The 12,520-nt window shown below is 32.7% G+C and overlaps 1 protein-coding gene across 1 annotated transcript; it reads right to left on the reverse strand.

Annotated features, from left to right (window-relative positions):
- Positions 1-1,771: 1,771 nt before the first annotated feature.
- Positions 1,772-9,221, reverse strand: LOC127086585 (protein TIC 100). Its single transcript, XM_051027367.1, has 11 exons — positions 8,512-9,221; positions 8,355-8,426; positions 7,672-7,761; positions 7,407-7,580; positions 7,200-7,290; positions 6,624-6,686; positions 6,462-6,528; positions 4,517-4,620; positions 4,295-4,421; positions 3,346-4,043; positions 1,772-2,339 (listed from the first exon to the last, which is right to left on the reverse strand). The coding sequence occupies exons 1-11, from the start codon at positions 9,117-9,119 to the stop codon at positions 1,944-1,946; spliced, it is 2,490 nt and encodes an 829-aa protein (XP_050883324.1). The 5' UTR covers positions 9,120-9,221; the 3' UTR covers positions 1,772-1,943.
- Between the last annotated feature and the right edge of the window lie 3,299 nt (positions 9,222-12,520).

Here is a 12,520-nt window from a genome sequence, read left to right on the forward strand (position 1 = left end):
ATTCACTTCATCCGGTTTAACATCCACGTTCACAATAGGTGCATCATATCTATTACCACCAATAACAGAAAAAATGTGTTAAAATTCATACTAACAGGATAACCCGAAGATGCACATCTGGACTACACCTAACCCCGTTCGGAGATGCATATCCGGATTCAATGTCCATTTTTCAACATATATTCAAGATTAATGTAAGGAATGAGATATGAAATGAATGACCTTTACCTGCAATTACAACTTATTTTGCTCCCTTTGAAATGACGAAATACAAGAATGATGTTTTAGTGTTAAAATTTTGATTGAGAATGAGAGAAAGTTTTTTAAGGGTTTTGGAATAGAGTTTCTTTTTTAGCATGAAAAAGAAGCTCATGCAAGGTGGTGTTTTATCAAATCATGTTGAACATTTTCGGAGATGTCTCTCTAGAAATATCACTGACTTGTTATCTAAATCAGTTGTGTGAATAACAACAAAATCATATAAATGACTGCATGGGGTATTTTGGAGATGCATCTTCGGATATACCTAAATAATATACATAGATGCATCTCTGGACCATTTTTTTAAAATTGGGGTGAATATTAGAAAAACGCATTTGATGTACTTTTTGGTGTGTCCGAAGATGAATCTCCGGATGCATGCATGAAGATATTTTTGGGTTTTCAAAATGTATCGGAGGCACCATCAAGGTGAAAAGAGCATTTCCCTTCATCTAAGTGTAGTGGGCCAACAACAATAACATCTTGGTTACCCACAAACTGTTAGAGTGTATTTGGAAGAGGTAATTGAGAATTTCTAGGGAATTTAAAATTTTAAGTAATTCAAATTATTCAATTGAAATTCATTCACTTTTAAATTCTTTTGTTTGAATGTAGTATTAAAACGATTCATTCTTTGAGTCATATTTTTATAAATTTTAAAAAAAAATGGTCAAATTTAAAATATAAAAAATAGAGACCAATTTATAAGTTTTGAAAATTTGAAGGAACCAATTTATAAAATTCGAAAATTATTAGGGACTTATTTACAGTTTTTTAAAAATCTTGAGTGTGAATTTAAAATTTTCATAAAATATGAGAACCATCTTGCAAAATATAAAAAGTTAATAATAAATAATTTAACACATTATATAGAGTAAAGAAACAATTTGAAATTTTACTTTTTTATGTTATTTTAAATTTCTTAAATTCAACGTGAATAAAATACATAATAAATTTATATTATTTTAACAATTCTTCATATTTTCTATTTAAACAATAAATTTTGATCAAATCATTTCAAATTCCCTTAAAAAAAACTACTTTCCTTTATTAAAATACTTCATTCAAACACACTATTAGATATTTGTTGGAATTTTAAGCTCAAACTGAGAGCATTGAAAAGTAGATGGAAAAGTTTTGGAGAAAGAGGTGTTGAGAGAAAAATAATTAAATTTTTAATTTTATTTTAAATGTATTCTTATATAGAATAATAGATAAATATTTATTATTAATATATTTTAATATTAATAGTATTATAATATAGATTGAATTTGAAGAATTTATTTATATAATCGTAAACGTTCCTTCAATACAATATTTGAGTTGTTCTAAACTAAAAAGACTGTATTATGAAGAAAAAATAAACTCTACCAAATATTTCCCTCCCAATTCTATTATTTTCGCTTCATCCACTTTTTTTCAAATGTCTTTGCCCCCTGCTCTCAACTCCTAAACTCTCAAGCAGTGTTAAAAGTTGTGTAAAAAAATGAAACATGGTGCAAAATGATAATGGAGGCAAGTATTCAGCAGCAGATGCTTTTCAGATTTTTGAAAGACAAACATTACAGCACAGTTCTAATTTCTTTCGTCTCTATGCCGGGGCAGAACCAATGTTCGCTCATATTTTGGTACACTAAGGCTTAATTAACAATCAAAATGGCCATCAATAATTAAATTTGAAATCAAGTTTGGGTATCTGGATAAAAATTGTTCACTGAAGAAATTGAATTCAAAGATAGTATGCTGTCTAAATCCCTCTCTGGTGCCGAATGCAACCACGCATTACCACTCCTTCTCTGCTCCTTTGAGTTGCTCTTTGAACTTGCAGAAGCCATATAACATGATCGAGTCTTAGACATAGAGGATACCTCAAGAAATTTCCCACCTAAATAACTTCTTGCCTCGACTTTTTCCTTTGTTTTACCCGTGGCATTCAACCTACCCTTTTGGCCTGTCACCAGAGGAAAACTGACTGAAGCAACTTCGCTGGTGCGATCAATGCGCTGCAGAGGAACCAAAGCTGGTTTTGGTCCAACCTTGTTCCAGAAGGTAAATGATTGTTGCAGCTTGGATGGAACCTGACAAGCCAAATATATAACAATAAAATGTTCAAGAAATGAGGTGCAAATAGGATGACCAACAGGACATATGTTTTGCTCCTTTGCAAAGCGATGCAAGCATTCAGTAATATGAATAATATAACAATAATATGAATAATATAACAATAATATGAATGAATATTATTCATCATACCTCGTGTGATTATTTAAATTTGAATTGTGAGAAAAATCGACACACACAGACACGCAAGGGTTCACAACAAAGTCAAATGACCTATAAGCTAACTTGATACATTGTTGAATCAAAGAATAATACAAAAATTGGTAGCATAAAAGTGTACCATGATGCATTTGAACTGTGTTAACCATATAAATTTTTGTGAAATTTGTTGTCAAATTTGTGTTAAAATAACACCTCTTAGAGTTTGTTTGGATGAAGTAATTGGAAATTTTTAACGAATTTAAAATTCTAAGCAATTCAAATGATTCAATTGAAATCCATTTATTTTTAAATTCTTTTGTTTTGAATAGAGTATTAACTAAAGACTAATTTGCAATTCTTAAATTTTAAAGGATCAATTTGTAAAATTTAAAAATTAAGGACTACTTTGCAAATTTTTGAAAATTTTGAGGGTCGGTTTTAAAATTTTGAGAAAAATAGTGAAGAATTTGCAAAATTTGAAATAATAACATTAAATAAGTTGACATTCCAATTCTACGGAGTATGAAAGGAACTTGAAATTCTTTAATTTTAAGTATCATTTCAAAATCATAACACTTAACTTGAACAAACATACTTCATTAAAATGATTCTTCATCTTTTTTATTCGAACAATGAATTTTGTCCAAATCATTTTAAATTCCGTTAAAACATTACATTCCTTCATTAAAATGACTCATCCAAACACACTTCCTCTTTGAATACTGGAATAAGGGTTTTGCATGTTTCATCAAAGGCAGACAGATAATGAAAGAGTCCTAAAATAAAACATGCATAAAAGAAAAGTAGAAAATCATAACTCACCGCAGAGATAAGGCTGCTAGAAGCAAATGCTAACGAAGATGAAGAAAAGGGTGGTTTGCCAGGTTTTTCCTTCTGCTGATCTGTCTTTTGTTCCGGCTCAATTGACCCAAAACTCGATGGTGCAATATCATCCTCGTCTTCTTCCTCATCTTCCTCTTCCACATCTACTCGAGCTTTTCCATCTTGTTTGGCTACAGATACTGCATCATCTTCATCTGACAAACCCAATTCAGACTTCATTTTCTCTTCTTTCTCTCTTCTGCGCAATAACTCTTCCATATCCTCAATAGCTTCTTCCATACATATTTCAGCTTCTATAAGTTCAAGTTGTTTCTCAATTGCCTCCTTTTTCATTTCCCTAGTTTTCTTCTTTGCTTCAGCCCATTCTCTCGCTTTTACATACCACGGCTTGGATACTTTTTCAATGTTCTTTTCCTCCTTATCTATCCCGAAAAATTCAACATAACCAAGGGGAAGGAACGCAGCCTTTTCCGGGTCTACCTTCTCGTCTCTTTTCAAAGGGGGTTGCCAGAACATCCGTATTCCATGTTTCTCATCCTCGACATAATTGATAATATTTCCGGTTGGAGTGTGAAGGATGAGAGGATCCTCAGTGTATATTTGGTTTGATGGGTCTTCGGGATCAGGCTCGGGTTCATTGTTAATGAGGATAAATTCAGGAAGCTCGTGATTCTCCTCTGGTCAAGGATTTGGAGGAAGAATAATTATTTTTTTTAAAACAAACTCTTAGTGTCTAATTATGTACTTGTTCATGCAGAAGAATAGAAAAAATAAGCCATGTTTCTTACAGAATATAAAAAAATGATTTTGATATTCAATAATTCAATATTTTTAAGACCTGTAACAAACGGATCAAAACTTCAAAAAATGATTTTTTTTAAAATAAAATTTTTCACAAAAAAAAAACTGTAACACGGGTGCTAAATACCTTTGGACCACCAGTATTCCAACTCAGCTGGCATAGGTATCCTTAGAGGAGATTTATAGAAAGAGTTCAACCACCCTTCTCTTTCCTGATCGACTTCATGTGCATATGTTTTCCAGTCATCAGGGACCTGTAATGTAACAGAACCATATGCATGCCTAATTTCGTTCGCTTAAAATGAAAATAAGCAATGCACTATGGTAAAGGTTTTCCAGTAAGCCTTACTTCATAAAATTGGTTAATGAAACCAGGCGCCATCCATGCATCCTCTCCTTCGTACAAGTAAGCATGCTGTGGATCATTATGTGGACCTCTCTTTTCTCTTACCACTGCACAAACAAAATGGCAAATGATAAATGGAAAATAACATGATTAAAAACAGAATGGTGCCAATCAGGAAAATGAAACAAGGAGAGATTTGTCTCGAAACATACAAGATATAAATTTTCAACCATACAATAAAAGCTGAAAGACTATAAGTACACCAATAATCAACATGCATGATAAACCATCTCTAATAGTTGAGATGAGAGTCAAATGGTAAAGTGGTAAATCTGATCCTTTACATATTTGCGATTTGATGCATAGTCCTCCATCCAGGTAGAAACAGATCCAAAAATCTATCTATCAGGGGCTAGAACAAATTTAATTTTAAAACATTGTAAAATGAAGAGCATTGTGGAGACTGATGTCTCGATATAACTATGATCTATAATTCAAGGGTTAATCAGTGATCAAAGATTGAATCTCCGATAAAATAATTAAGGGGCTTAAATATCTACTGCACCTACCACGTGATGTTGGTATAATATATAATAGTATTATATACTATTTAGGACAAACAATTTAGACTGAAAGTATGTTTGTTGTTACACATGTCATGTTAGACACTCACGAAGCACCAACATATGTAGATATATTCAATTACTTTTTTTCTCAAATGATTACTAGTATTTACATGTTAATGTCATTTGTATACATTATTTAATTTCTTATAAATAATCTATAACAATATATTTTTTATAGAACAAATTGTATTGGGGAGAGGGGCCCTAACCCCTGGTTATCCCTGTATGAATCCATCCCAGCATCCAGGAAGCAGCATGGAACGGCGAACTCAACCATTATCGTGAGATAAGGGTAGTAGCATGGCTTCTATACCTAGGACTTTATATACAAGTTAAATCATTAATGTATAAATCCTAAAATGAATACTAAACTATAAAAGCATATATATAATTGCCAATTGGTATTAAAAAATATATGCCTAACAGAAAACAGAAAACCGAAAAGGGTGAACAATACTGCTACAGGACAGAGGTAGACCAAAGGTAATAGAGCTAAGAGCAGAAAATGATGAATAATATCTGTAATTTGTATTCAACCTGAAGAATAATAACAGAAATGGAAATGAAAATTCTGACAGAAGGATATTATATCAGTCCTCAAAGCTAATAAAAAAGGCTTCCCTGGCCAAGAATATCTTGGTGATCACTCTCTTTCTATAACAGAAGTTATTTTCTACTTCACCCTCTCTCCCTTTCCCAAACTATATAACTAACTCAACATGCCATACCCATATTGCCAGCTCAGCAACTTTTCTTCCCTTGTAACGTTTCCTATCGTAAACTTCCCACTCATTGGGCCTAGTCCCCTCATTAACCAACGATTGGCCCAAATCTTCCCTCACATTCCTTTCAAAAGGCAAGAACCATGAGTAACAAAAAGGACTAGCTTGAAAACTGAGTTGAGGTGTAGGAAACATGCAGAACAAAGCAATTGCCAATATCATATATATATATATATATATCCCTCGAAATCGAGGGTGAATAGGTTTTTATCTCCTATTTCCAGTTGCAGCCATGATACCTGTGGTATTTATAAATATGATGTGAAGTTCTAATTGGTCTTTATAGCATGACTTAGCCACAAACTGGAAAAGAACACTGGATGATGAGTGTTCTTAAATCTTAACTGGTATTGAAAAGTTTAAATGGTGAGGAGATGGGGGAGGAAGAAGATGATTGTGGAATATAACCTTTATACCTTAATTTATAGTACATGCTAATGAATGGATCTATAAACAGACAAAAGGAAAGTCAGGACCAAAATAAACATGAATGTAAGGTTTTCAATATAAAATTTTGTATTGGAAAAAACATCATCATACTTCCATCAGGCTTGTTCACAAACATGCGAGCCTTTGCAGCAGCAACTTCGGCTATACCAGCATGCAGCTGAAATTGACAGTGTCAGAGAATGAGATATTGCCACACCTCTTAGATTATCAAATATTATTTTATTATTTTCATAGGTGAAGAGTATTTAATACCGCTGAAGTTTCGTCATCACACCCCTCATCATCATCCAATATTTCTCCAAAATAAAATCTACCCTGTACATGCACAGATAATGTAAGTATGCAAGAAAATAGGGCTTCTGCGTGAACCAAGTAAGATGAAAATGAATTTTTCCTTATGTTGAAGATGACTAGCATTTCCCAACATTCGTATTTAGTAGCAAGGTTCAACCAAATAAATAATACAGATGGGACATCTTAAACTTAAAATTGTAACATATCGAGCTAAAATTTTTATATTGTCAGAAAGTTAAAGGAAATCATATTATTCTTTGCAATTATATTTAGTTTATTTTAACACTGTTAGTGTACAAAGTTTTACACTGTCAACAGATTAGAAGCAATCATGTATATGATTGTAGTTTAATGCTTTTAATGACTCTTATAATTAATTGACATGTAAAATGAAAGAGTATATAAATTAAATCTTTATTTTTCATCTTAAAAGTCCAGCTTCATCTTCCCCTTTTTTTGTAAAATATGAAAAATAAGGAAGTTGTTGATTGGGGTTAACAGTTGACAAAAACTATAGATGATCCATGGACCTACATATATGATGCGCTCGTTAAATTCATATACACCACATCCATGCATCTTCCCATGCTTCCACTGACCAGCATAACGATAGCGACCTTTTTCCCTGGGCACAAAAATATAAACTATTTTTCAGACCCGTAACAATGTATCAGAGAGAAGCAAACAAGAGACAATGCAACATGTGTGATGTCTAAAGCAAGAATCTATAATTGAACTTACGGCTTTTCTCCAAATTCCTTAACCCATGCATCCCTCTCATGATAGGGGGTGTCGTGTCGTCCATTTGCAAGACGATAACTATCTTCAATATCCTTACGAAGCCATTCTCTCTCTTGTGGGGACATAAAATCCCTTTTTATAATCTTCCCCTCATCTCGCATATCTTCTTCAAGCCTAAGGACATAAAAGCAGTCAAGGTTTTGTTTACAAGCAATTTAATGTAATTTCAAACTACGGCACAATCTAAGACTTCAGAGATGCATACCCGGATCCAGGAACAGGTTCTATTGCAGGTATTTCAACTTCAACAACACCATGACCCTCTGGGTCGTTTCGAACCCATTCACCTTCATACCTATGAGAAAAAAATACATTGTGAAATACCCGTGCCAAGAAAGAGTTGCATGATGTACTGACATACAAAGATATGATGAAAACCACAGAAAACATGACCATCTTATGCATTATATCCTCAAAAGGAAAAAGTAATGACTCTTCCTCTGCACCCGTAGTTTTGTATAATGTGCGGTTTTCCAATTCAAAGACAGTTATTCAACTTATTTTCAGATGTAATTCATTTAAAATAATGTAACTCTTTTTTATGCATTGGTTGATTACATAACCTCTCCAAGTGATATGTAGAATACACTAGACACCACAGTTAAATTAATATTCTCGATTTCATTTTTCGTCCTTCCCTCTAACTAAGTTTCACTCATACAAAATCAAAGCCTCTTCCAACACCAAAAGCTTGGTTTGCCACCTCTACCAAATATTCAAGTCATCTGTTTGTCAGTAGTTTGTTTGTAAATCAAGCCCAATTGGCTTTAGAATGAGGAACCAAGACAACTTATCACATATTTTCCACAGTCAGTCAGTAAAATCACCACCATCCAAGCAAGATCAGACGGCTTGTATCGCATATTTAGCAATGGAGCAAAGACAAACCTGACAAATCCATCTTGAGTTGAATAAACACCTTTTCCTTGAGCAACATCATCCCAAACAGTCCCTTCATATCTAAAAAATTACCATCACAGAACATTCATAAATAACAAACAAAAGGAGCATTGTCACAGAAATATAAAAATAAATTTTGACATACGTGGTACCATCTTCAAAAACATAGCTAACCCATTTGAGAAACTCTTCAATCCTATCAAATTCTTCAATAACACCCTCAGGACCTTTAATAGAAATATTATTATTATTAGGAATTGGTGGAATAGGTTTCCTATAAGGAAGATAAAAAGGAGCAATAGGAAGATCTTTCCCGTCGTCAAGCTGTGTCAGGACATGAGTCCAATCATCTGGAGGAGTCAAATTAAGGTCCCAACCAGTACCAGTAATGGCATTATTCCCACTATCCCAAAGCTCTCTCAAATCTTCCTCTCTCCAATCCTCGTTATCCGGAGGGAAATCAAATGGATTGAAATTGTCAGCAGCCAAACGGGCGTTTCTTTCTAATATTTTCTTCGCCGGAGCGGATTGTAAAGCTTCCATTGTGTCTTTGTAGTTTGCGGCTGAGTCGGAATCGGAGTCGGCAGCTGACTCCTCGGTTTTTTGGATGCGGTAGGCGTTGAGGTAGGCTTCGATTTCGGCTTCATCCAGAGGGTCTGAGTCGGGGGAGGAGGATGAGTCGGAATCGGAATTGGCTGTTGGGTCTTCGGCGGTGGGGGGAGGAGGTTTCTGGAAACGGCGGATGATGAACATTTTGGCGATAAGATAAGGTTTCTTGTTGTTTGCGGGAAATGCAGAGAGGGGGAAGTGGGAGTGAGAGTGTGTTGCATTCAAGTTTTTTTTAGTTTGTTCATTCAAAATCCAGAGATTTTATTATTAAATAATATATGTTTAATATTATTTTATAATTTTAGAAAATAGTTATATATTTCTTTAGAAATTTTTTAAATGATTGATATTTATTTTATCAGAAATGATATTCTTAGATCAATTATTATACCATACCATTATTCACCAATTAATGGTAACTTAAGTAACTTGCATGAATTTTACTGTATGGTATAGATTGATATTTTAATTTTTCAAAGGGGCTTTGTGGTGATACAAAGGATAAAGAAAGACAGAGAACTCGACTTTACTCAATATCTTTTATAAAATCATATAAAAAAAATAAAAAATTATATTGTGATTAAATATTGTTGAAGTATGATTTAAAAATTTAAAAAAAAAAAGTGTGTTTCATGTCTAAAAGCTACATCATCATTTAAAGCGTGTTTTTTTGAAAAAACTATTGCGACATTCTAATCTAATTTAATTTATAGTTTTTTTATCTGATTTAGTGAAAGAGAAGCTTAAAAAAATATTAAGAAAGAATAAGAGGACACGTAGATGGAACACGCTAGAATTAAAGGAAAGAATGAAATTAAATACATGCATAAGATTAAGCTTGATTTCAAATTAATTTGATACAAAATACTAGTTCGAAGGAAGTGCATGATTAGAGAATCAAATGGTAAAGTTAGGAATATTAAATAAGTGTTCTGTGGGAGGTAACCCACTTATTCATGTTATTTGCTTTTCTTTCGTTTTGTCTTTTTATTTTTCCTGTTTGTGAGTTGGATTGTTGTTTTATTTAATGAATGAATTTGTTGTTGTTGTTTATTTCGATTAATGTTGTGTTACCTTATCAATGAGAAATTGAAAAAGCAACATGAAACAAATTACCTTAAAAGAATGAAAGAAAATAGTTGATCATTATAAAAAATTTAGGTGCAGATAGATAGTTAAAGATGAAAAGAGATAGCCAACTGAATTATATTCAAACTCTAGATACCTCAGCAAGTAAGGTTTGAGGCAAATAATCAATTATTTACTTTTTCTTTCTTATGAGAATATCCGTACAATTGTTATTTTCTATAATTTGTTTTCTTTAGGATTTCGTTTATTAGTCAAATGATTACATACTGAGACACTTGTTTGCAAAAACTCTGAGCCTTTTTTAAGCCACCATGTGATGAAATGTTTTTATCGGTTGTTTAAACCATTTGAGCCAAATTAAAATGTATTTTAATTCATTTTTAAATTGTTTATTAATTGATTAAATATTTAAAAATGTTGTTAAGCCATTTTTATGGTCTTGTGATTGTTTGACTTTCTGTTTGGGCATTGGTCAAGATTGATTTGACTTTTGTTGAATCAAAACCATTAGATTTAGGGGATTGATGAAATGTACATTTCATCTTCCAAAATGAATAGATGGTTTTGATTTGATGAAATTCCTCCCTTGGTCAATTTGTGTTTCTATCTTCCCCTCCCTCTTCATCTTCATCCCTATTCTTCCTCATTCTCTCATTTCACCAATGAAATCTCTAATGTCTAAAGGCTAATTGGTTCATCAATGACCTTGTCTCAGATGAATCAATACAAGTATGACTGAGATAGGTCTCTCCCTCTTGATCTTTTCTTTTAGTGTGTGGTATGTTTTAGGAGTTTGGTTCTTCATACCAAATCTCTAACATGCATTAACACCTAAGTTTTTATTGCCCGAGCTCAGATAGTTGTGACTTCTACATAAGTCCAATTACGATTGCTTAACATAGAGCTAAATTTGACCCTCAAGACATAGCATTCTAGTAAGTGAGATTGTAAGTCTCTCATTCTTCATGGTATTGTGTGGAAACTTGACCTTTTTTCCTTTCATAAGAGCTAGTGCCATACTTGTTGAATTATCCAAGTTGGAGTCCTTCTCATGGAAGATGTCTTGGTTTAAGGGTTCATACTTGTTAATGAATGTTTGAGTGTTCTCCAAAGAATGACTTAATTAATTAAAAATCACCACTAACACTTGACTAACATTTGACTAACTCTTGTTAATATTGCTTTACTTTTAAGTTATTTACTTTATGCAATTTAAATTTCAGTCATTTATCATTTATTGTCATTTACATTTCATATAACTTGTTTATATTTATGTCATTTTCACTTTGCTCACTTGAGCCATACTCTGTGATTTGTATATATTTGTTTGTGTGTTTTGATTTTTTTTGTGGTCTTAGGACCTTAAAATACTTCATAACAACAGAAACACTAAAAAACATTTGTTGGACTGTTGAACTTGATCTGAACTTTTGGACTTAGGATTAGGCAACATTCCCTGTGCAATAAGGACTTGGCCAATGCCAACATTCTGAGACTGGGCTATTGAGAAGTGTGATTTCATCTGATACAAGCATTGGGATTTGTTTGAATTCATCTGCTACTCTATCTTTGTGTTTAATTGTTATTTTGATCTTGTGTCTGATGCTTTGCTCTGAGTTGATCAAAGAATATTTCATCTGATACATTGAAAGAAAAAAAAGACTGCTAGCTATGGAAATTGCTTACTTGGATGTGGCTGTCTTTATTTGATGTCTTGATCTTCATGATGTATGGATAGTGTTCATTGCTTACTGATTATTGCTTGATTAAAGTCGAAAGGAAAATGGGTTCCTATACGACATTCTTGTCTGTTGGATTGCATCCTATTGATCAGATCTTTTCAACTTTCAACTTTTAATTTTATGCTTAGGATAGTCGCTTCATCTCTTCCCACTTCTTAAATTCCAAAATCTCTCCCCTTTTTCAAAACATTTATTTGCTTGTGATTTCAAACTTAGACTTTGTTTTAATAATTAGAAACTTTGGTCTTATGTCATTGAATTTTTTAACTTATTTTCTTAAATCAAACTTGTAAATAAACTTAATCATATTGACTTAAAATTTCAAAAGACAAAAAGAACTAACAACTTCATTCAAAATTTTGACCCTTTGTGCCTTTTCATTTAAAATTTTGTTAAAAGAAATTCACCAACTTATTTGAAATTTTTACCACAAACTACGAGGTTTTGATCCCTCATTTTTATGTTGGAACGTAGGCACAAGACCGAAGGTCTTGTCAAACACAAAAATATAATCAATGAATTATTTTTTCTCATCCCCACACTCTATTTTTCTCAAACATTTTTTATACCAAACACATATGCACACATAAAAAATGGCTCCCTAGGAGTACCTAGGACACTTTGGGTGCTAACACCTTCCCTCTGTGTAACCAACTCCGTTACCTATAATCTCTGGCATTTTATTAGTTTTGATTTGAAAACTTCTTATCTTTG

This window comes from Lathyrus oleraceus, chromosome 5 (assembly GCF_024323335.1).
Source record: "Lathyrus oleraceus cultivar Zhongwan6 chromosome 5, CAAS_Psat_ZW6_1.0, whole genome shotgun sequence".
Taxonomy (NCBI): domain Eukaryota; kingdom Viridiplantae; phylum Streptophyta; class Magnoliopsida; order Fabales; family Fabaceae; genus Lathyrus; species Lathyrus oleraceus.

Bases quoted from the DNA above. Each gene is read 5' to 3' on its own strand.
- LOC127086585 (XM_051027367.1), bottom strand. From the start codon at position 9,119: ATGTTCATCATCCGCCGTTTCCAGAAACCTCCTCCCCCCACCGCCGAA. The intron at 7,581-7,671 runs GTATGCATCTCT...TTATGTCCTTAG, and splicing joins GAACCTGTTCCTGGATCCGG to GCTTGAAGAAGATATGCGAG. The intron at 4,422-4,516 runs GTAAGGCTTACT...GTTACATTACAG, and splicing joins TCATTAACCAATTTTATGAA to GTCCCTGATGACTGGAAAAC.